The 26,500-nt window shown below is 43.4% G+C and overlaps 1 protein-coding gene across 1 annotated transcript in view; it reads right to left on the reverse strand.

Annotated features, from left to right (window-relative positions):
- LOC146788619 (uncharacterized) overlaps window positions 1–26,500 on the reverse strand; it is a 1,185,638-nt gene that overhangs the window by 918,913 nt on the left and 240,225 nt on the right. The window contains exon 20 of the mRNA XM_085635786.1: window positions 14,887–15,102. Coding sequence (XP_085491912.1) covers window positions 14,887–15,102 — 216 coding nt within the window. The remainder of the gene's footprint in view (window positions 1–14,886; window positions 15,103–26,500) is intronic.

The raw sequence follows: 26,500 nt of genomic DNA on the forward strand, positions 1-26,500 counted from the left end.
CAGGTGCATTGTGGGAAACAGTCCCAACATTCCAAGGACAATCTCAGAGCCCCTACACCCCTCGATGGGTGTTTTGGACACTTTGAACCCGCTGGAGAAACTTCAGGAAGGAGTTCCAGAAGTTTGGAGCAACTCTGGTAAAAAGCTCAATAATTTGACAGACCCGCCATCCAGAGTCAAACTGCCAACGTCAAACCGCGACCCGGCCTAGATTTCAGATTCGTCCCACTAGAAACTCCGGAGCTCAAGACTTCCAGGATTTCACCGAGACCCCGAGACCAACATCGCTATTGTTGATTCGAAACCTGGCCTGACGAGGAGCCTCACTGGACATTGAGAGAACATGCTCTGAAAAAGTTTCTAAGTGCGAAGGTAAAATTTCCGCTTGGTGCATCTGACCTGCACTCCATTGCAGTTGGCCTAAAATTTCGACTTTGTCCCAGTCAAGTGCGACTAGATGTCTCAAGTCAGCAATTTTGGTTTTAATGCAAGAGAAAGTGTTTATGTTTAAAAATTCCTATGTTCGGTTCCCTACATTGGATTTATGTCATTTTAGTGTCTATTTGTTCATAAAAATTCAACCTATTTATATAAAGTTATGTTACATTTGTATTGTGTGCTGTATCTTACTTATTTAATGTGTTGCTTTACACACCTGTCTCCTAAGTTAAGCTTGCCTACTCGCAGCTAGCTACCAAGGACTGAGCAAGGGAATGATTTATTTGGATCTTGACTGAACCTCTTATTGTATTTGTGGCTTTATTTCTAGTGGTAGGTCCCTACTTATCAGTACCAATAAACCACTTTCCAAAAAGTAATCAACATTTGGCATTGAATTAAACTTGAGATTGAAAGCTTTTTTGAATTGACGGTATATGACCGCATCAGTTCGCAGCATTTTCTATGACTACTTTGACACCTTCACCAGCAAAATTTCTGAGATACTTGATCATCTTTTTCTTATCAGTTTCTTCGAATAGGACATGTTACAACGCAAACATTTACAACGCAGCCTTCACAACGCAGTTCTTACATCGCAACATCCATTACAACGCATGATTTTACAACGCATGCCATCACATCGCATTTTTAGAAACTACATTTAAAACGCATTCCATTACAACGCACACCATTACAATGCATGCCATTACAATGCATAATACCTTTAGGGCAACAGTAGGGTAAGTGTTGGATAGTGTAGGGGTAAAAATTACTATTCCCACTCCAGTGAGTGCAACAGTAGGGTACGTGTTGGATAGTGTAGGGGTAAAAATTACTATTCCCCATTACTTACCATATAATGCGTTGTAGTGGCATGCGTTGTAGTGACATGCGTTGCAATGGCATGTGTTGTAGTGACATGAGTTGTAATGGCATGTGTTGTAGTGACATGCGATGTAAAGGCAGTTGTGTTGTAATGACTGCGTTGTACATTTAGTTTGTTGTAATGACTGCGTTGTAATGGTTGTTTCCCGTTTCTTCAAGTGCATCAATGAAATCATCAAATGTCTCTATCCAAGCAGTCCATCTATCGCCAATATTTTCCTTTTTGGTGGGCCATTGATGGGAGTGGCTGACATTTAGAGTCTGATGCTGATTTTTGCTCAATGTAAATTTGTTTATGCAAACCATCTCTGAGGCCTTGCAACACACTGGCTTCTAGCTCATCTTTAATAATAACTGGAAACATGACTTTCTTCTCGGGAAGACAACCTTTCACTATTCTGAACACCTTGCTTAGCTCTCACTCTTCTATGACTTATGACTTTGTTTTGAGCCCCACTCAGTAGCTTTGGTGACACGCCACTTTGGGGATAGATGGCTTCGTAAGCACAACTCTCAGCGATTCTCCTTGAGCCACTTCACCTAGTGCTGTGGTATGATGACACTTTTTAATAGGTTCTGGTAAGACAATCATTGTTTCTTTTCTAAACATCACTTTGCACTTCCTGACACCTGGATGATCTTCACCTTGCAGCGCTTCCGTTTGCAGCGTTACCTTGCAATTTATGATTATTAGTGGCTGATCTTTGAAGACCTGGTTGTATACACCTTCAGCTTTAATACTCCGTATAACATATGACTTTACACAGTGTAGCAGTGCGGTACCTTTCTTTACAACCTGACCAGCAGGTTCTTGGCCAATGATGAGCAGATTTCTCTGCAATGCTTTTGTTATCTTTAACTGCTTTGCATCGGCTGGATTTGTGCTTTGACTCCACTTGCACTAAGCATCAATTCCGTACTTCAATGAAGGAACACGTGGCATACATGAGCAGTTTGGTTGGACCTTGGTAAACTCTCTGGGAGAGCACTGTTGATCTTTGGGTTAATTATCCCTTATCGCATCGCCAGTTGTAGGGTCCTCTCCAGCCTGAGAACCCACCAATGACTACGCCGCACACAGAGCTTGGTAATACATGCGTTTATTCATCTGTGTGCAGATGCGAATAAAACATTCTGAACCTGTCTTCATTGCATTGCACTCTAACAATTGCATCACAGCTCTATCGAGTCCATCAGGAGCCAAAAGGGTTCCATCATAGATAACTTGCATCACACTACAGTAACTGTAAATGTGCTGGTTGTGAATAGGAATAGGCTTATTCCTCTGTAGGTGGGTGCCTGTCCCTCACTAAACCCCTCCTAAGCCCTCTCTTAAACTTCCTTACTCCTCCCCAATACCCTCCCATTTAGTCATTAAAAATCTCCATTTTCTAGCCACTCCCTCATCCCTCCCACATTTACTATCAAATATATACCTACATGTGTGAACATCTCCGCAGTTGGGCGGAAATCTATGCACATAAAAGACAGATTAGGTAGATACATAAATAATGCAAATACAAATAGTTCAAAATAAAATCTGGTTGTTTCTCCTTTCCACATTCCACATACCCTTGTAGGTTTATGAATTACATTTTATAATGTGTGAGTAGTGCTATTGTAGAAGTACTAAACGTACTTCAAAATGCAGTTTGTTTAACAGGCCTTGGATAACACCTGCTACGTAGGAGCGTACTTGGAAAAACATGGAAGAACAGAGTGCTAGATATAGGAGAACCATTTCTTTATGTAAATTGTGGACAGTATGTGGTAATTCATGTACTATAGGTACACAAGATGGTCAAAAATAGCAGTTCCAACTAATGATAAGACACAAAATATCACTAGTTTGAATAATACATTTAGAAAACAATGGTCTGCTCACACTATAATGGCAGGGAAAACTGTGCAACATACTGCCCTAGAGATGGAATGTTTCTTATGGGAAAGAGGGATAATATATAAACAAAAGAGTGCCTTATATAATCCATGGGCCTATGGGATGATTTAGAGATTAAAGATTAAACTCTCACAAGGTAAAGCAATTGCCAAAGTGCACTAAGAAAATACCTGAAAAAGGACTCACAGAGAAAGACTGCTACTTACAAAATGACACCATATGATGTCATGATAAGGGTGCCATTTTAACTGTTTCAGGGTAGAAATTAAAACATAAAATGTTAGTTACCCAGTTGTAAATCCACCAAGGGAAAACAAATTAAAACCACATCAAAGGAAGGAAAGTGAAGCTAGAATAACAATTCATAAGATGCAGGAAGAAACTATTTGATATCAATAAGTGAACAGTTATCATGAACGTATGCACAGAAATAAATACTGTGGAGAGCCATAATGATCAAAATACACCAAAACACTAAAGCCAGTCTAGTTATTTACCAGGGCAAAATAATTATGTATACAGAATTTGGGCAGCATAGTCAAATTCCAAATTTACAAAAGGAAAACACAAAGAAGAACAAGGAAAAGACACAGAAAAAGAACTGAGCGTTGCGGGGAAAAGAGGATAGGGAGACAAGGCAGTGGATCGACATTTTGGAGAATGAAGATAGCACGTACTAAACCTGAATTAAATTATTTCTTGCTGCAATAATGTTATTTACTGTTCTGTATAGAAATTCTTCAAAGTACATGGTTAACTTGTTAACGAAAATTAGGTCAAAGCATTATTTTATCTGCCTTTCAGCATCAGACTTTGTCTATAGGGTCTATCTTTCAAACTCTGGGGCAGATTTACAAGAAAGTGACACATCTCTACAGATGCTTCACTTTCCCTGCGCCAACATGCAAAACGCTTGTGTCACCATGGATGCGCCGTATTTACAATACGGTGCACCATGGCGCAAGGCTTGACAGATGCGTCAGAAATTCTGACGCATCTCTCGACGGAAAAGTCACGCATTGCTGGAGTCGTGTCGCAAGCATGACGCAACTTCAGCAATCCTCAGGGGCCTAACATGCTGCGTCACTCCTTACGCCTGCTTCAAGCAGGCGCAGGGTTTTGACGCAGCATGGACGTAAAAGTGATTCCGTGAAATCTTGCAGATTTCACTGCATCAATTTAGCGGGGCTTCCTGCGACGGAACGCCCACCCTGCATACATTAAACCTTACAAAGGTTTAATGTGGTGCAGGGCTTCACAACGTGACGCATCTCCCTAGATGCGTCACGTTGGAAATGGGCAGCAACTTTTACTCTGCCGCTGTGTCACGAAAGTGACGCAACAACGGTGCAAAAGTAACGCAAGGGGCTTGTAAATCTGCCCCTCTGTATTTATTATAGTACTTATTAGACCAGGCCCTCCCTGCGAGGTCCCCTTTAAAAACATTTTACCTTCCTCCTCCCATTTGTTTGATTAATTCATTTTTGTTGGCTTTAGCATTTCGCCACTGCTTACCAGTGCTAAAGTGTTTGGGATCACTCTGCTAAAATGGTTTGATTGGCATATACTTAAATGGCATATTTAATTTACTTAGAAATCCCTTGTAGAGTGAAGAACCATGAACTAAAGGCCTGTAAATTAAATGCTACCAGGGGGCCTGCAGCACTTATTGTGCCACCCACTTAAACAGCACCTTAAAACATGACCCAGGCCACCCACTTCAGCCTCAGTACAGCTTTAAACTGGCATGTCCACTTGGCATTTGACCCTCTTGCCAAGCCTTAAACTCCTTTTTTATTACATATAAATCCCCCCCCCCCTAAGGTAGGCGCTAGGTACCCCATAGGACATGACTTTTACATGTCCTGGTAGTGAAAAGCTCTTAAATTCATTTTTTACTGCTGTGAGGCCTACCTGACCCATAGTATACCATTGCAGATTCCTTGTTACATTTAAAAAGTTGAAATTACTAACTGGGAGCAGGTAGATATACCATGTTTGTTACTTAAGAAATTGTAATGATAAACCCTCTTTAATGGTACATTCAGATTTTCCATTACAAGTTTGAAAATGCTACTTTTAGAAAGTTGGTAATTTTCTGCTCTATGTGCCAGCAGTCTGTCTGAGTCAATTGATTGGGTGTAGCCGACAGACATTGTGAATTCTTCCCAGACAGTAACATCATTGAGGGATTTGGTGTGCCTTAAAGGGCAATCTGCTGGCAGGATGGGGGGGCAGATGAGCACATCCCTACTCACATTTGAATATCCTGTGCCCTGCCGTCACACAAACAGCCTAACGGCACTGTATTATCACTGCTGCCAGCTTGGAGCCAGGGAAGGGGTCAGGAAATTTCATTCACATTAACTAACCTTCCCAGAAGCTTCTCCACCTTCCAGAAGTGCACCAGGGTATAACAATAGAACTCTCAGGCCCACTCTTCAGTTCACTACTGGACCTGCGGACGGACTCTCAGAGGACTGCCTCCTGCTGAGACCTGCTGTACACTGTGGCAGATTGATGCCATACCTCGAAGGACTGCTTTACTTCCTGGAGCTGGCCTTGAACCCTCAGAGGTCAGCCCTGCTGCTGAACCCTTCCTCTTCACAGGCACCCAGGACTACCAGAAGTGACTCCAAGGACTGGTTTACTGGCCTCCTATTAAGAGCCACAGGGACATAAAGAGCTTCCGCCATCTTGAACCGTACCTTGACAAAGCTTGGGTGAGCCCTGAACCCGCAAGAGGTGCACCATCAGTGCTGGATCCTTGGTTATGGTGCTAAATGTGCCAAGATTGCCAACTTCCAAAACTCAGCATTTAAACAAATCTTTGCCCAAATGTGCTCCGAGAACCAGAAATGCAAAGTACATCTTTCAGACAGAGTAGAGATTTGCTGAACTGAAAAGTAGGTTGGCGGATCGGACACTTTAAGCAAAAAATAGTTTGCTTTTATTGCTGGATTAGATTAGATTTGTCACATGCTGCAATCAAACATGTTGTTTGGAATGTGTTGTGACTTTGAGGTGATCTTGGTACTATCCACTAACATTCAGAATTTTATATTATGGAATTCAGTATTGTTGGCGAAGGATATAAATTCTTAAGATTTGAGGGGACACTCATCAGACTTTGGAATGGCTGGTGCTGGCAGAGGAAGTGTGTAATATCGCTATCAGCTGATGCAGATTTGTCCCGCGACTGCTTCCCGAAGTACTGTGAAGACAAATGAGGCTCACTGTAGACACCTAACTATTAAGTATTAAGGGCCTTTGCAGTCTTTAGCATTGCCATTTGCAAAGTTTCTCTAACTACATCATGTTAGCAGGGGAGTCGCTTAGCCAATATTGTTGGGGGGTGTGAGTCCCAGATTTCTCAACAAGCACTATGGCATACCCAACTCAGAAGTACAGGGGGCGTGCATGTGACAGGAAGCAGTGTTGGAGAATTGTGTAGGCAGTCCTGATTCTGGTTTAGATAGCTATTTTTTAACTGAAGTCAAGCCAGCCTGAGTACATCTATGTACTGATGGCGAGTGCAAAGCAGCAGCGCCCACACACAGAATGTGTGTGTATTATGTGGAGAAGCAGCCTGCACGGAGAATAGGGGTACATTTGTAACTCTTAGTCATGACAAGGCTGCTAATTTCCAACATCACGGGAAATCACAATCCTCTTCATCAACGGTGTTCCTAGGCTGACAACAAGTCTAAGAGGTGGAACTGAGATTCCAACTGGATTTTCACAATTCCTCCAGGCAGGGCTAAGACACACTGTGTTATGTCATATATTACAAGGCACCAGCTTACAAACTGTAATAAGTTAATACTTGCCAACAGAACTAATTTTAACAAACCTTATGATTACAAAACATTATGTTATTTTGAATACTACATGCAATTGTTTGCAGTTAGCTTAAAACCCCCTGAGCTACTTTACTATGTTTGCACCTTGTCTCCTGTAGGTTGCACAAGGATCTCAGCAACAACTGTATTAATCTACAGAACTATTATACCTACTATAAATCTGTGATCTTCATGTCACTTGCAATACTCTGCAACAGACACAATAACACTATTTATTCTGTTTACATGTAGATCTCACTATTTCATGCATCACGCACTGGAGCTATCTTACCACTACTATAAGCTGAAACTTCAGGCTCCACGTAGGTATCTGCTATAGAATCTCTAACTCACTGCGGTATCTTAAAATTGAGTTTTTTATTCATTGAGCTAGGCAAAACAAATTAACTACCACATGTTCCTCCTCAATTTATTCCGGAGCAGAGTATGTACAAATAATGCATATGTCCTGAAAGATCATCGCCTGTCACTGATTCAGCTCCTGTTGGTGCACTCCCTCATGACTCCACCCCGTATGACATCAACACTTCCTCACCAGGTTTGTTAGTTTTTTTCCATTTCAAATACTAATGGGAAGCCTCAATTTGCCAACAATAAGATCATGCATTGGAGGGTGATAATAATAAACAGCACAGATGATACTGGGCTGAGAAGAGAAGATGACTCCCTGAGCAGCACAGGATAAGAAATCACAAGGTTGACTGAAAAACAGAGGGCAGGTGTACGAAGAGGTCAGAACTAAGGAAAGGAATTTCAGTTCAGTTTGTGCCACAGGACAGGAGATACAGTCATTCAGGCGACCTCCCACAGAATACGTCAGACAAAAACTAGACCACGGATATCCACCCTGCTGCTCGAACATATAAGGAACAACCAGTTAAGCAAGGAGCAGGCCTACCCTTAATACTGTGGCAGTCTGATCAGTTTTGCCTCCCCCTCTCTCACTTTTGCGTCACTTTGAAAATGGGAAAAGTGAGGCAAAAGTGGTGCATGGGGCTTGTAAATCTGACCCTACGTGTAGATGTTAGATGGAGTTCACTAAGGGACCACATGCAAATGGAGAAAGCAGGTGAGGCAAGGAGCCAGACACAGTCATTAGAAACATTCTTATGTGTTTATACAATAATAATTACCTGTTATATAGCGCAATACAAACTGACTTTTTGGCACTTATTCCCTTATCTGGAGTTCCCGTTTTTTTTGTTGTAGACTTACTGGGAACGGAATCACCAACTCTGTCCAGTATCCTGCTCTAAAAAGAAGGATTGTGCGCTATATTGCCCAGAATTGGGAATAACGCATTCTGTGTGTGTTTTTCCCATTCTGCAGGAAATAACGAGCCCACATCTGTATCCACTTACCACCAGTTTTAAGCAGGTGATAAATGGATGTGGGGTTTGTTTTACCTCACTATGGGGCATATCAACAACAACCGGCGATAATTATCTCTAAGCGCACTTAGCGCTAGGATAATTATCGCCGGCTAGCGTGAATTTTTATCGCTGAGATAGCGTGCTATTAGCAACGCTTATCTCAATAGCGATAGAAATCCTCACGCTAACAGGCTAACGTGAGATTATCGCTGGAAACCCAGCGATAATCTCACGTTACCTTGTTGATAGGGACAGACAAACTTAGCCATGATATCCTCCTTCCATAGGATATCATGGCTAAGTCTGAAAAATACCAGACGTAAAAAAGCAGCGTTAACCGCGGTTAGCGCTGCTTTTTTTGTCTCTAACAGGGTTAGCGACATTGTTGATAATAGGAGAAATGTCGCTTAGCAACATTTCTCCTATTATTTTACTCTGGAACGCCTCCTTTGCATCTCATTAGAGATGCAAGGGGAAGCGTAGAGTAAAAGGGTGCTAACATGCAAATTTGCATGTTAGCACCCTGTTGTTGATAGGGCGCTAGTTTTATCCAAAAAAGCAGAGATAAAGCCCTTGTTGATATGCCCCATTGAAGGTAACAGATAGTATGGGGTGGAGCGAAGATCTTCAGTAGAAGAGAGAGCTTGGGGAGTATTATGCACTCCCTCTTACTGCAGTAAGAGGGCAAGGTACTGCAGTTGCCCACAGCCTCAATAACTCATCTATCAGGTCCGGGTCCAGTTTCTGAGTGCTTTAAATTACTCGGTCCGCGTGTTGCTAGTAAACTTCCAGACTGAGCCTTGTAAAATCCTGTAATTGCCCAGAGTGGTATTCACCTGAAATACTGCTTTAGGAAATTTGTATAAAGTACCTGAATGGTGTTAGTTGCCACCCAACTTAACCAAGTCAGTAAAAACCTACAAGGATACAAACTTCTGTCTTGCATGTTACATGCAGCCGCTTGTAGAGAGTGCACAACTCACTGAGCTATTTTAACTGGACTTTAACTTATTACCTACTAGTTATCTATCAGCACCAAACGCAGTAACCAACCAAGAATACAAATGTCTGGCCTAACGTTATATGCTAAACACAAGCACTGGTAACAGGCCTGTTTACCAAGTCACATATGGTAAGCATCATGGCCGGACTGGCCATAGTGGGCACCGGGCATTTCCCCGGTGGGCCACCAGGCTTGGTGGCCGGATTTGGGCCCCTTGGGACTGATTTTGTTACAGGGGCGTTTTTGCAGCATAGCTGCAATATCGGCCGCTGTAACCAAATTGGCAGAAACCGGCCCTGGTAAACAGCTCGGCCGCACCTCCAAACCCCTGGTGGGCTGGCCAAGCACTGTGCCAGGGCCGGTTTTGGATCCCAGTCATGCCCTGGTAAGCATGAGAAATTTCCAATATCTACAGACCTTCAGAATGACACTGCTGCATGAGGCGCTACTATCCAAATTATTCATAGAGTAGTGAGTTAGGATGACAAAATACCTTTCACTAGATAGGATGAAAGCAATTTATGGAATGGGATTTGCTGAGCCCCATATCATCACACATACAGGAAGGAGGAGTGGGATGACACTCTGTGTAAATGTCCGAAAACCCAGAGCAGAGGTGCTTTGTGACTTGCTGATTTTTTCCCGGCCTGTGGTGTCACCGATGATCACTGGCACATAGACCCAGTAGTTTTGGGAGAAACCAAAGAGGTTGCAGAGCGCACAGAGTGAAATCAGATCCTACTTCACAGGTAGCTGAGGAGTGGCCTGAATAAAAAATCTGGCACACAGCTCCCGCGCTGCCATTATGCCTTGCACAACAGGTCACACTGAAGACATTCATACAGAGCAAGTTACAAGCAGTGGTTTGCGGCGCAGGCACTCAGCTTTAAAGCAAAGGCACACCTGTCCATGACCACTCCGGAACCTGCATGTAGTCATACCCTAGTTATCTGATAAATGCTCATCCTCCCACACCTGGCTTTTGTCAGTGAGGTGGTGGTAATCAAAGGACCGGATCATCATCTCACAAATCCGATGGGTCATCCTTAACTCGACTTGAAAATTGATTGGCACACCCAAACACCCACTGAATATACACCCCTTTCATTGTGTCACAAAAGGACAAAAAGTTCAAATTAAAAAAGAACACTTTAAACGGGGCGATTCTCTCTTTTTTTTGTTTTTATTGTCTCTTGTTTATGCAACTTTTTCCGATGCCAGGGCTGGCTTTAGCACTGGTGGTGCCTGGTGTGCCAATCCTTTTCAGCAGCCCCTCTTCACAGTCACCTCTTTCTCTAAGGAGTTTCTCACTACAACCATCCAACACTGCCCTTCATCTCTCCATAGTCCCTCTTGCAAATGCATTCATTGGTTTTATAGCACCATTCATATCAGTGTAGGGTGTCAGAGCACTTTACATCACACATAAACTATGCAGAGACAATGAATCATACGTGTGTAAATCAGTCTGTAGGAAATGTTACATAAGACAATGAGGATTAAATGGTGTCGGAGTCACATCATCCATACTAGCAGGTAGTATATTTTAAGTGTGATTGGTCTTATGAAACACAAACAGATTTAAAAGGTACCGTTGCGTTTCGCTATTCTAATGAAACTGTATTTCTATCGAAACCAACCCTTTTTTAGCAACATTAGTATAATGAAAGATTGGGGAAAAGCATAACATTCTAACCTATACCATGCAGTTCGCATGAAGCTCTTTGATGACAGTTCATAGGTTACCCTGCAATATTACTTAGGATTGTAATTTATGAACAGCAAGTAATAAAAGGATCGCTGTGACAAAAACAGAAACCCACTGAGCTATCCACCTAAATACAGTTCTGTGATCTGCATGGTACATGGTCTTTGCAGAAGGCACATTAGCCCTCTGTCCTATAGTCAAAACTGCCACTAGACAAAACTCCGATCTCTCTCCAGCAGGAACATAAGGTTTAATTGCCAGCGTTATCTTGACATTTTTATTGTTGCCTGAATCCTTCTGGAACACACACAAGGAACTCTCCTGCAGCAGACACTATAAACCAAGTTATTTTCTAACACAGTTTCCCCCAACTCAGCGCCACGGAATCAGTGCTAGGTGCTCACCATCCAAAAAGTCGGCCCTGTCCGATGTCCAGATGTTGGCTAATGAAAACAACATGCGCAAGTTTTAAACTTGGCATGCACGTTCCCAGAATCATGTAAGAATTCAGTTTTTATTGTAAGACTTTCTTACAGTGCTGCTGATAAATGACAGAAGCTTCAAAGCACTTGTTGGCAGGACAATACATAAATGCATGAAACTCATACATTAATTTCCCAACAAGTCGAGTCGAATACATGACAGGTGCAAATGCTTCCTGTGGTAGACCAAAAAGTTAAAAATACACACCTGACGAGCACCAGTCTCCCCCACTTGCCTGGTCCACCTGCCTTCTCACTCATGAGCGAAGACAGCACAGCATTCCCAGAACACACTTTAGTATAATTCCAATTGTAGATAAAATCACTGGCATGCAGAGACAGCGTATGCTATGATGCTGCGCACGCTCTGAGCCCCGAATGCGGTGCCACACCATGGCAAATGCGCAAAGGAATGAGTTCTGGAAGTACAGTGGAGTGAGTGGCATGTGGTGAGATTCCCATTGGTCTGGCGCGATTGTGCCAATTTCACTGAGATGTGTGTTTTCAGCTCAGAACCTGCCTATGCTCTCATGAACTACCTCCTCCTGGGCCCAGTAATCATAATAAAATAAACACATGATTTCCGGCATCAGAACCTATTATGCTGCCTCGTAAACTGACAGAGCAATTATTTGGGGGATGGGGCGTGGTCCACCCCTTACAGCCCCGAAGGAACACCCCTGCACATCAGAGACAAAGTGGAGAAAATCCTGGAAAAAATCATTGAGAGGAACATCACACCAATGGACTGCCCATCCAAACATATGAAGAAAGGTGACATCTAACTGTTAGACTGCCCGTCCAAATATTTTTTTACAGTTTCCTCTATAGGTCCAACCTAAGCATCTATTTTATACGGTTTTCTCTAGCTGAATAGGCATTTCAAGCACTCTCTGTTTTCCAGATGTCATTCACATTACATGTTGTACATCATATTCCTCCATTCAAAGTCTATATGATAATTCTAATGCCTCCTTTCATATTATACGTGACTTTGGATGCCTTCATTATCCCATACATCAGACACCACTATTCATAAGGTACGCATTACATGTATACCCTCACTCCTGTTATATGTGCTGCATCAGATATCTATTACACATGTTACATGAAATGCCTTTATTCATATCACGACAGTAGTCCCTGAAAGAGAAATGCACAAAGGAGAATAAATATAGACTCAAATTTAGTACTATACTAATGCTGTCAGGCCGGACAGTGAAAATGGGCCCATTATAGCTACCTTTCTTGCTGTAATCTTTCCCACGGACCGTTCCATCCTTAGCCCATACGCCACGACGGATACCATACTTCCCAGTCTATATTGGCCGGTTGTTCCATTTCGAGACCGAATGCTATTTAGCATTCTCTCTGGAGCGCTTCACGGGAGTGCCCTTGTGCACACTGCAGAGCAAAATCCTTCCTCATGCATGTACATTTTATGTCCTGATGATGATCCCAGTATTTCCCCAACGGGATCGAAACGTCGTTGACTCATTATATACTGCATACACAACTTAATTTGGAATTAATGTGTAACTGTGTTGTAACTCTGCTTGTCTTATTTTCTGCACAACATACAAGCCTTCTGCCCTGCCAGAGCGTTTGTTTTTGTTTTTTGTGTTAAATGTATTGCGTTGGACACAGGATTGTGTCCCACTTTATTTTTCTGCTCATAAAACTAAAAATCATTACATTTTCACTGTTCAGTTGGACAGCATTAATATAGTACTACATTTGAGTCTATATTTATTCTCCTTTGTGCATTTCCCTTTCAGGGACTACTGTCTTTGTAACTTACTGATACCCAAGGTCCCTGTTCTCCAAAATTGGATTCCCTTATTGCTTTAAATATATATTCATTCATACCACATCGCAAGTAGCACATCAGTTGCCTCCAGTGATGTATGAGCTATATGAGGAATTTAATTCAAGTCTGGTCTTATATCATTTTGCCTTTATGTATATTATATGTGAGAACCTTGATATCTGCATTGATAAACATTTTGGACATAAGATGCCTCCATTGGTATTATGTGCGGCACATCAGGCGCCTCCATCCATACTTTACTGGCACCATTCGGGGTCCACCTCCCTATCAGTTACACTCGTGGGGGAAGCAGCCCCACACCATCACACAATAGTGCGCTTAGCAACAGTAGAATCTAGAGCAAGCCATATTTGCTGATAGCGAGGCCAGCCCCTTCACCCAACATGTTAAGGGGGTGCCACTTAGCCTCAAAAGGGACCTCCTGTCCAGTAACCTCAGTCATTATTTGTGTAATTTCTGGCCAGTAACCTTACATCATAGGGCAACCCCACAACAGAAAGACTAAGGTCCCCTTCTGCCCACACCCCTGCTGACAGACAGAAGTAACAGCATGCCCCATTTGATGCAGCAATGTTCTAGAGTAAAATGTCCTCTGTAGGATTTTCAGTTGGACTAAACAAAAAACAGATCTTATTGCCACTTCTCTGGGACCCCATATGGCCTTGACCCAATCCTCATCATCAAGTGTACCTAGGTCTCTCCGATGCTGCTTTAAATGGCACCAGGGGGTCTGGAATGTTATTCACCACGTTCCAGTATATGAGTGTAATAGCTTTGTCCGTCAGGTGGTCCTCAAGTCAGATTACTTCAGGTAATTGTTGCCCCTCCCGGATGTGACCCTACAACGCATTTCCGGTTTGCAAATATTGATACCACTCTGAATCCCCCAATTCATACTCCCGTTGGAGAACCTCAAAAGAAACAAATGCCTGCCCCTTCACACATCACCCAGTTGTGATGAGTGACGTGTGTACCTTGGTGATATATGTAACATCACCAAGGAATGTATATGTGGAGTTAGGCATAGAAATCTTTATACATACATACCATCTGATATTTTGTCCCTCGATATTCTGGTCATGATATTTTGACCATATGATATTGTATCCTCGATATTCCTGGTCTACATCACCACTCATAGTGCAAGAACAACAGTGACTGAAGTGTTGTGATCTATTGCCTCATGCTGTATGGTGTCATAAGCGGAAAGTAAATGTTAACAGCAGGTGAAAAGGCTAATAGATGAAAAAGATTGATCTCAAATTTATTTGAACACATGGGCTGGTGAGCCTAATAAATCTATCTTTAGACCAGACATAAACATAAAATGAGAGCAAGACTTGTCGTATTTTGAGTTGAAATAATAAAAGAAGTAAGCAAGATTGCAAAGCATTGGTTACCTGGGTTGTTTATTTGAAATCCATAGTAGGTCAGCAGCTCTTCGGGAACGAAATTGGGATCAAAAAGTGCTTGTTGCAAAGTGCAGGGACATGGTGCTGTGTTGAAGGACCAATACGGGGGTGGTTCACTGAAGTACCAGTTCAGACAATTTTTCCTTGGATTTTGTGTGGAGGGTTTGTTATTTTCAAGGCGATATGCAAAAATCCCATTTTTACCTGTAAAAAGTAAATTTGCAATACATCATTAAGTGGTTAACTTTTTGGATCACTTGATAATGGTTGGCACTGCCTCCTGATCATTTAGTAAAGTGCCACATGTGAAATCTTATGGGAAAATATTTCAGTTTCACAGTCCCTAATAATAATGTCTGTTCAAGATCAGACAGCGAACCAGTGGGGACATGTACAAATGCTTTATATATTTATTCATTCTTATTTTGAGCAATGCTAAGAAAACTGTGACCACAACTGAAATTGCTGCAATTGATAGAAAGTGAATTACAAAGATAAAGATATAGATGTTCTGATTTTATACATTGAAGTTATGCACTATGAACCAATGGAATATTTAATACTACTTGGTATAATAAAGAAAAGAAGAACATGAATATACAATATTAAAATTAAATGTTATCTAAAACATGATCTAAATAGTAGTTAGTGGCCATTGCGTGCATTACTTATCCCTTAAGAAGAAGTATTTGTCACATTGGTTTTCTCAGACTCAGGTGGTGTTCTGGTCTGCGCAGGTGTGGTGGTTTCTATAGGAATTCCAGGGTGTCTCTGAACCTCATAATCTGGAGTAATGGCCAGTTACTTTTGATCCTGGAAGTCTCATGAGTGAGGGGAGAGATTCTCCTTGCCATTGCTTGTGTGGGGGTTAGTGGGGAGAGCAGCATTGGAAACTCAGGAGTGTGTTTTGTTGTTGTTGTCCTTGGAGCATGATGTAGATGTACACTTTTCTTGCCTGCAGATCTCTGGTTGTTTTGATGCTTCAGACCTCTGTTTGAGGAATTACACTACTCACACCCAGAAGGTCGGTATAGGTAGTATTGACAGTCTTGTCCACTGTACTTGCTTTAGGAGTCTCTGTTTACCTATGATCGTCTTCATCCAAAAATAATTTGAAGGAGCCTACCTGTACCCAAGAGTGCCTCGGGAAAGTGTGATATCCATGTTTGGTTTAATCCTCCGCATAGCATCATCCACATATTTCCTATAGAGGGTCTGCCCATTTGACAGGCATGTCTAGTATCTTAGCCTGTGTCATCAGGTGGAATGGTGTGCCTAGATTTAATCAACCATTGTCTCATGAGCACTGAGGCTCCTGCCAGCTGGTGAAAACCTGCATTGGCCATGTCCAGGGCTCTGTCGATGACAGCTGCAGATGTCTTGGTTCCTTCCTTGGCTACATCCTTGGCTTCCTCTCAACTAGCCTTTGGACTCAATGCAAGAAGTTGCAAGATGTCATGCCACATCTGACATTCGTACTGTCAGAGAATGGCAAATGCTTTTGCTGATTTTATAGAGGCTGCTGCCATAGAGCTGACTTCATGTCATAGACTGTCGATACACCTAATCTCCATATCAGGTTGAGCAGTTGTACATGTTTTTTTTGGGCCCCTCCTCTAGGTCGCTGAAGAGGTGATAGAATCTGGCTTGGCCGGTCAAAAGTACTAGTATGGAGACAGTCGAAATGAAGCTGGCGATGCCATGAGATTTGGACCCTCATTCCAGTAACAGTAGAAAATGGGACTCAACGTAACTGTTTTTTTTGGGGTGTTCCTTAAAATCATACAGCAAGTACTTGAAGATAACATTTATGTGCCGCCCTTTCAAATAGCATACATAACTAACCAATGTCATCCTTTGGAGAATATGAATGCAGGTTATTTATCACTCCCCTTGGGTACGATGAAACCCCTCTCTTTGTCTTAGTGTTTATGTTCTTGAACCTTGCCCTTCTCACCTGGCTTAATTTCCTGATCTGCATTCTGTTAGGCTTCCTCACCAATATCTGCAGATGTAGGAGGAACAGTGCATGGTGCCAGAGGTGGCACGGGTAACACTTCTGAAGACAGCAACAAAGGCTGACTCAGCTGTTGTGAGGGTGGAAGAGTAGGAGGTGAAACCCCTCTCTTCGTCTTAGTGTTTATGTTCTTGAACCTTGCCCTTCTCACCTGGCTTAATTTCCTGATCTGCATTCTGTTAGGCTTCCTCACCAATATCTGCAGATGTAGGAGGAACAGTGCATGGTGCCAGAGGTGGCACGGGTAACACTTCTGAAGACAGCAACAAAGGCTGACTCAGCTGTTGTGAGGGTGGAAGAGTAGGAGGTGAAACCCCTCTCTTCGTCTTAGTGTTTATGTTCTTGAACCTTGCCCTTCTCACCTGGCTTAATTTCCTGATCTGCATTCTGTTAGGCTTCCTCACCAATATCTGCAGATGTAGGAGGAACAGTGCATGGTGCCAGAGGTGGCACGGGTAACACTTCTGAAGACAGCAACAAAGGCTGACTCAGCTGTTGTGAGGGTGGAAGAGTAGGAGGTGAAACCCCTCTCTTCGTCTTAGTGTTTATGTTCTTGAACCTTGCCCTTCTCACCTAGCTTAATTTCCTGATCTGCATTCTGTTAGGCTTCCTCACCAATATCTGCAGATGTAGGAGGAACAGGGCATGGTGCCAGAGGTGGCACGGGTAACACTTCTGAAGACAGCAACACAGGCTGACTCAGCTGTTGTGAGGGTGGAAGAGTAGGAAACTACTGGGGCGATATTTGTTGAGGCCCCTATGGAGGGCGAGGAAGCTGTGGCTGCTACGTCTTACAGGTCTTTTTTATGCCGCATAAAATAGATAAAAATGCAGCCACTTGCCATAAACAAAAAGGATTTTATAATCTGTATAAATGTTGGCCATACTACTACAGATTAAACAATAAGAAGGGGGTTGACATTTTAGATAAGGGCTTTTTAGTCCTAGATCCTGGTGAATGCTATAGGCACTTATGGGCAATAGGACAAGAACCATGTCAACAGAGAAAAAGTAGGACTGATCAGACAAGTATATCCTAGTAAGTCGACCTTTATTTTTTGTCATCCTATGAGTTAAATGGAGATTAAGACAGCATGACTCTACGACTGCATTTGATAGGGTGGACAGAGGAATGCTATGGAGAAAACTCCGTAAAATGGGAGTCCCGGATAACTTCCTTCATTTAATATCATTATATTCAGGGACTTGGTGTCAAGTCCAAATGGGGAGGGAGAAGGGTCTTACAAGCTCAATAGCTACACCAAACGGCCTCAGACAAGGATGTGTTTTAGCTCCCTTACTGTTTTCCCTATACCTTAGTGATCTGCCAGAAAGCTTCAAACAAGTCTGCAATTTCCCACCTTAAATTGCATCCCATAAAATCTACACTTTGCTGTATGCATCCTAGATTTAACGCCATTTGGTCTCCAAAGGAATCTGCAAGCACTCTATAAATATATGGAAGAGAATTATTTAATACCAAACATTACCAAAACAAAAATAGCCCCATTCTCAGGAAGGAAACTGTTTGTCAAATACCATTGGTCTTTAGGGGGAAAATCGCTGGAAGTGGCAAAGGAATACACATACCTAGGGAAAATGTTTACACAATTTCTGCAAAATCTGCTTCATATACAGAACCTGAGCCGAAAAGTTGACGTCCATGTGGGGGCACTTTCACGATTATAAGCCTCGACCGGCCAAAGGCACTTTTCCTCTCTCCTTCATGTATCTAGCGCTAAGAACCTGCCAGTACTATCATTCGCACACAAATACATTCCAATAAGTTTGGATTTGAAAGAAGGGAAAGTCCTCCGGAAACTAACTAAGCTGTCACAAGCTGTACAAGTACAAGCTCTTCGTCTTGAATTTGCACTAGTTAGATCATATGTCAGAGGAATCACTAATATCATAAGATGGGCATACAATCTCATCCACCCAGAACAAGGTACCCTATGATCCCTATTAAAAATTGAGACATTTGAACAAGGATCGCCAAAATATGTATTCTGCAGGAATGCCGCATTTGCTTTTAAAATATTAAATGCCAAAACCGATTTGCTGCAATCTTGGACTCCTGCTCAGCTGAAGCTCTTTTTAAAACACCTAACACCACGGCTAAGCTTCGAACTTGACATCCAGCATTGTTCCAAATTGACACTGTACAAAACATATACTGAAAATATAGTTTATAAGAAAACACAGTAGTATATTTATTTTAACTTAAAGCACGGTGTCAGGCGACTGATTATTTTATTCCGGCTTGGGATAATTCCTCTAAAGTCATTCACCTGCAAATGGCTCCCAAAAGAAAAAGCCAGAAGTTCCTGTGATTTATGTAATGGTGGGGAGCAAGACTTGTAACATATGTTATATGCTTGTCCAAACTTGACAGTGGTAAAAGCTAGAAAGGATAAGTTACCTACCTGTAATCCATAAGAAGACCTCGTCGGCGTGATGACGTCAGTTCCGCCCTTTTTTCCGTGCCTTCGAGGCACACGGACGGACTGACAGCAATATATACACAGTATACACAGTACATAATATATAAAGCAACACACACAGTGTGGAGAATAAGCAGAAAGGCAAAAGGAACAACACAATACCTTTGACAGTAATAAATATGCATGAAACACCATCATATACTAAAGGTATACAAGGGTGGACAACGGCGAGGCGGGTGGGTCAATGAGGAATCCACAGGCAGATACTGTATCCACCAGAAAAAGCGTTACCGAAGGTAAGTAACTTGTTCTTCTGATGGATACATCTGCCAGTGGATTCCTCACCTTGTGAATAGGTTCCACAGCAGTCCCCACTCCCGGAGGAGGGTGTCCACCCTTCTATACCAGAAAGTCCTGAAGGACGGAACGAGCAAAGTGTCCGTCCCTCCTCACCTCGGTGTCCAAGCAATAATGTTTTGATCGACTGTCTGGCCGTTGTTGAAAGACACACTTTGTCCTCCCACAGATAAGTCTTTTGGTCCCATTTGTCCTCTAGATCCTGTTGGAGAGGACGCATCCGCAACCTGGCGTTGGGCACTAGGAATATGAAAGATGCCATGGCCCCTAGCAGGGATTATATCTGTCGCGCTGTAGACAGACTGCTGGCTATAACATGCCTGCCTTTTTGAGCGAGGGATAACTGTCTCTCCTCCGAAGTAAACACTTTTCCTAGTTCGGAATCTATAATTGCTCACAGGTAGTGTATCCTTTGCGTTGGTGTGAAGGTGGATTTCTTGTAATTCACCCGGAGCCCCAATCGGTGACACAGATTCAGGCAGCGTGTCAGCTGTGAACTTACAGTCTGAGGCGATGGACCTTTTAGCAACCAGTCGTCTAGATAGGGATAGACGAAGACTCCTGCGCGCCTCAGGCCAGCAGCTACCACCGCAATGCACTTTGTGAACACTCGAGGTGCTGATTTCAGGCCAAATTGTAGAACCTTGAACTGGTTCTGAGGTTCCTACCACGAATCTCAGAAATTTCCGATGACGCTGGCAGATGGGTATATGAAAATACGCGTCTTGCAGGTCCAGCGAACACATCCAATCGCCTCGACGGAGATGTGGATATATTTGGTGAAGTGCAAGCATGCAAAACGTCTCCCTTTTGATATGTTTGTTGAGTGTTCGTAAATCCAAGATGGGTCTGAACTCTGTTTTTGTACTTCTTTTCTGAATTAGAAAATATCTGGAGTAGACTCCTCTCCCTCTCTGCGCTCTCGGAACCCTTTCTATGGCCGATTTGATTAGAAGGGTTGCCACCTCTTCTCTTAGCATCTTGAGCTGATGAGACGAATGTACTGGGTGGATCGATGGAGGAGGACTCCGGAAACGAAGAGAGTATCTATGTCGCAGTATAGTTAGAACCCACTTGTCTCTGGTGATGTTTTGCCACTCTCGAAGATGTCACGAAATACTTCCTCCCACCGGAGCGGTGGACGGTATTGGAGGAAGCGATTGCTCATTGCTTGCCTTGAGCCTTGTTTCCGCTGTTGGACTGGCGGTTGTTTCCTCGTCCTCTAGTTGACCAGCGGGACTGGAATTGTTGCTTTTTCTGCCCTTGCTGGTCTTGGTTCTTCTGCTAGTGAGGGGTTTGAACCCTCTGCTGGAAGGTATGCCTGTCAGTTCCCCTACGACGACGGAACTCCTTCCCTTTCTCTAGACCCACCGCTTTCATGGTCTCGAGTTCTGACTTCATACGAGCCATCTCGTCATCGGTATGTGAACCAAAAAGCGAACTCCCAGAAAAAGGCAGATTGATAATTCTGGCTTGTGCCTCAGGTTTAAGAGCCGTTAATCTTAGCCAACAAGATCTTCTGGCTGAAATACCATGGGCGTAGGAGTGAGCTGCCAGCGTTGCTCCATCTGCTGCCGCACTTATGACCTGATTAGAGACCAGACTGCCCTCCTGTAAGATCTCCTCAAAGTCCTTTCTATCCTCCTGAGGAAGTTTCTCTATGAATCTTTGAAGAGAATCCCAAAGTGATCTGTCGTAGCGCCCCAAGAGCGCTGAGGCACTGGCAACTTTCAAACTGGAGGCAGCCGATCCGCATACTCTTCTTCCCCAAGAGTCTTGCGTCTTGCTTTCCTTGTCCGGCGGCACTGTGGATGACAAAGCCACTGAGTGGGTTTTCCTGGCGGCCGCAGTGATCACAGAGTCAGGTGGAGGGTCCGCCTTGAGAAACAGGGGATCCTTCGGATCAGGACGATATTTCTTAAGTATTCGCGCCGGAGCTGACTTGATGGTAGCCGGCGTGAGGAAGACGTCCATCACTGGTTTAAGCAACCCAGGGACCAGAGGCAACAGTGGACGAGACGTCGTTCTTTCATGAAGGGTCTCAAAGATGACTGAGGAAGTTGTCTCTTGGACAGGCATTGGAATGTTGAACTTTGCCGCTCCCCTGCACAAAACATCTTGAAAAGTGCTGATGTCATCCACTGGAGAAACTCGAGATGGAGGCGTATCTGAAAGTGTGGGAGAGTAATCTCTCTTGGAAGAACGACTTGAAGAAGAGGATGTAGGAGACCTACGCAGTCTTCTCTCAGATCGCACCGACTCTTTTCTGCGAGAGGTGGACCTCGATCTTCACCTGGGCGAACGTGAGCGCCGTTCATACTCTCTTTCCCGAGAGTGGGAACTTGCTGGTCTCCTAGGTTGGGCAAGATTCCCCAATCTGGTTAAGGAAATGCTTACTGCATATGCCATGGAAGGCATACGTGGTGGTATGGACTGAGGCAGCACTCTGGTGGGGCTTTGTCCCGGAGGATGACCCTCTTCCTGCCTTAGTGGTGTCGGTGACGCTCTCAATTGAGGATTTGTTGGACAAGGATGCTCTGCTGGTGAAATAGGAGCGGGAGATTAATTTATCACTTCTGGTGATCTGGATCTTGAAGGAGACAGAGAAGATCCTGATCCTGCTGATGCCGATGGTGAAATGGAAATAGGCGGAGACCCAGAGGCTGAACCATGCTCCGATGTCACATCCGGTGTATATTTCACTCTATGCGGAGACTTGCGTCTCGACGCTGACCTGGACGCCGATTGAAGTTTTGACGTTTCCTGATACCCCACAGCGGAGGACTGTCTCGACGGCGATAGGTCTATCGCCGGAGATCTGGACTTCGACGCCGAGTGGATAACCGGCGATGAGTCATGCCTCGACGTCGAGAGCCTTGTCGTCGACGGAGGGCTTATCCTGGACGGAGGCCTAGATCCCAACGGGGAACTTCGCCTCGACGTCTGTATCTTCGCCGAGGTCATGGACACCTTTGACGATGGAGGCGCCTGCCTCGACGTCGATCCCGACGGAGGCGTCCGCCTCAACGTCGATTCATGCTCCGACGACAATCTTCGTCTCGACGTCGGCAATGTCTTCAACGACGATCGCCTCTCTGTGGACGGCGATTCAAGTTTCGACGTCGATGATCGCCCGTGTTCTTTTGACGACGATCTTCGCCTCGACGTCGCTGTAGATTTCGACGTCGACCGTCTGCACCTTTCCCTCGACGTCGACTTTCGTCTAGATGTTGACTTCGACGTCGAATGATGATGTTTCTCCTTCGACGTCGATCAATGTTTCCTCGACGGCGAAGTTTTCGACGACGAACAAATGCGTTTCGCTGCCGGATCTTGCATCGATATTGATTTTCTCTTGGAAGCGTGACTCTCCCTGGTCTCCTCACCTCTCAACGACGATCCCGCCGCTGGAGTCTTCGACGCCGAGCCCAACGCCGATGGAGAACACACAGGGATCAACTGCTTCGACCGCATTTCAGAAAGGCCATAAAGCCTAATCCTCTCCCTTTCTTTCAAAGGTCCTTACAATGTCGACAGGAAGCAGAAGAGTGTGTGTCCGGTAGACAGATCATACACACATCATGAGTATCTGAAGAAGCCTTCTTTTTGCCACAGGATGGACAGGGCATGAACAAGGAAGGCATTTTCTGACAGAAAAAAGATTTGAAATCTGTCAGTAAAATCAGGAAAATGCTTCACCAACAGGAGATAATTAAGATGAAGCAAAAAATTCACTAGAAAACTAGCAATTCTTGACTAGAAAGTCAAAAATGAAGAGAGCTGAATACCAGGGTCCTGACAGAAGGAGTCGGAAAGAACAACTGACCCAACTGTCACCCCTGAGGCATGATGGGATATTGGAATCAGGGCTGCCTTAAAGGCACGGTGCCAGTTTTTTACCTGTACAAGGCTTTTCAGTCTCTATGGTATTGTATTGCAATGCAGCCTGCAGGCTAACAATGTTTTGTGGATCTGTGTTGGGCACAGTGTTTTTTCTTTTCTTTCTCATGAGTTTGTACCTCATTAAAAAAAAAATGTTAAAAAAAAGGGAGAGATTTAGGTGTATTATTATACCTATGACGTTTTATTGGACATTTATATCTACATTGTCTATCCTATTATGGGGGCTGCATTGGCTTGGAAAAAATAATATATGTTTATACATATACAGAGCTGTATATATATGTGTTTTTCATATATAATTTTATTATTTCCGGGGTCCCCGCACATGGGTGGGAATATTCAGTGCTTATGACTATTGATGAGGATCCCCTGGAAGAGAAAAGGTATTTACAACTAATTCGCACAAAATGTAAAATCACTTCGGTTCAGAACCTGATCTCGCTTTGTAAGGTACCGCCTAATGAATTTGAATGTTACAATATGTTCAAGTTTTTTAAATCCTTTTTAACTTTGTACTAGAAACGATATTTTATCATTTCATAGGTACATTTTAAAAGGAAATTTTTATGTATGAAATATTTGTTGTTCTCAGCCGAGAACTAAATCAGATAAATAAATAAATTTGAATAAACTTGAAACTTGGAGACTGAGAAAGCATGACTACACACCTTTACGAGAGGTAATTTTAAATTACACAACCAATCTATAAAACAGGGTTACCTCAACATTGGGGGTTCCTACAATAGGAAGAGATCTCCATTAAAAAAGCTGCTTCTGGAGCCCATTGAGTATTGTACACCTTACCCAACATGGAGCAAGAGCAGATGACGTAGCATGCCACTTCAGCGGGTGAATTTGATTGCACCCAAAAAATAAATATTTTGTAGACCTAAAAAACAAAGGCATAATCAGAAACAAACGTTTTAGAATCTGCGGCTATTTGTCATTGGAACTCCATATCATGTTTGAATACCTACATGACTTCCTTCTAGAAGAGTTTCCATCATCTGTTGTTAGGAATTCAACCCTCTGACTATGGTCTGTATCCTGGGTGGATCTTTGGAGTGGTATCTAGATCACAGGTGTGTTTGTAATTGTATCTGCAGCCATCTGGCAGAAGAGACTGCAGACCATATTTTTCATAATCTAGTGGGCTGTGGAAATTTCCACCAACCTCTCCAAATGTGGATTTTCCATAGTCCTCTTCATTCTTCGATATGTAGTGGACACCTGGATGCTTTGGGCAAAAAGCATTGTCCAAAACCTGTTCTTGGTCACAAATGCCGCCTCCAATTCCAAATCCAGATGAGGACCACCAAGTGGGCTTACACCTTTGGTGGCAATTGCAAAGAAGATGCTGGGGTCACTGTATCCTGTGATGGTGTCATCATCGTTTAGGTCTTCGTCATTAGGGCCGTTGACAGTTTTGTCATCAACGGGCTCAGGAATGAAATAAATTTGAAATTGATGGAACAGATATTGTTGATGGGATGCATGATGATGAGATGGCCTTTGACCAGCTGTTTGTAGTCCGTGAGGTCAAAGTCTTTGCAGAGGGTGAGGACATTGATGATGAGACCACCCTCATTGTTGACATCAATGGGGGACGTAATTGAGGAGGAGCCTTCCTGTACTTGGTGGTTTAGGTGAGAGTACTGATATGACCTTGGAAATGCAGATTTTTTATGCCATCTTTTGAGCAGTCTGTTCAAATACCTTTTGTGATGCTTTTTCTGAGGAGATTTTTGACTATTCGTTTGTGGTGTGGGGAACTGCTCCTTCTTAGGATAAATATAGTTCCAGAGCTTTCACATGCTTTCTCTTCTGCTCTATCCTCATGGAAGTGCTTGGTGGGGCACTTTCTGTGGTATCATCCCTTGATGATGGGGCCTCCCCTTTAAAGGGTGAAATCCTCTTCTCTTGGCAACAGATCTCCTTTTCCTGTACTTCAGCATTTTCTAAGGGACAGTTTTGCAGAGTGGGAATCCTTATGAGCTGGTAAAGGAAATAAATGGATTCTAAAGGGGATGTTCACAAAGGTAAACTTAAATGTGAGTAAACATTAAACTTTTAGGGGCAGATTTATGTTCCCTGGCGCATCCCTGCAAATCAGCAGGGATGCGCCAGGGAAGATACATCACGCAAGTTTGCCCTTGCGCCACCGCAGATGGGCTGCATTTACAATGCGGTGCATCATGGCGCAAGGACAAGCAGATGTGTGACGCATCTGCCGGCGTAAGGTTGGCGCAGTGCTGAAGTTGTGTCGCAAGCGCAACGCAACTCCAGCACTGTTCCAACCTGCCCTATCCCTAACATGGTGCGTCACGCCTTACGCCTGCTTAAATCTTGTAGATTTCACTGCATCACTTTTTCGAGGCTTTTTCTGAAGTAACGCCCACCCTGCGTACATTAAACCTGACGCAGGTTTAATGTGGTGCAGGGCTTTACAACGTGACGCATCTCCCTAGATGCGTCACGTTGTAAATCTGTCGCAGCATGGTGCTAGCTTTGCGCCGCCGCTGCGTCACAAAAGTGACGCAACGGCGGTGCAAAAGTGGCGCACGGGGCTTGTAAATCTGCCCCTTAGTATATTTACTACTTTTGGCTACTCACCATTTACAAGTGTAAATTTACTGAGAAAGTGTAGGCTTATATTTCCCCACTGCTGAATTTAGGGAGTTGAGCACAGTTTACCAATGAAAAGTTAATACCTTTACTTTTCACATGTAGGCAGAGGTCTCTGCCACCTGAGCTGAGATATCCCTACCGTAAAATATAGGGACGAGTTAAAATGTTTCTTAATGTTTAAAAACATTAGAAAAAATATATTTAATGTTAAATATGTTAAATATTCATCTAAAATAATTGTGTATATTTATTT

The sequence above is a fragment of the Triturus cristatus genome, chromosome 11, assembly GCF_964204655.1.
Source record: "Triturus cristatus chromosome 11, aTriCri1.1, whole genome shotgun sequence".
In the NCBI taxonomy this organism is placed as follows: Eukaryota; Metazoa; Chordata; class Amphibia; order Caudata; family Salamandridae; genus Triturus; species Triturus cristatus.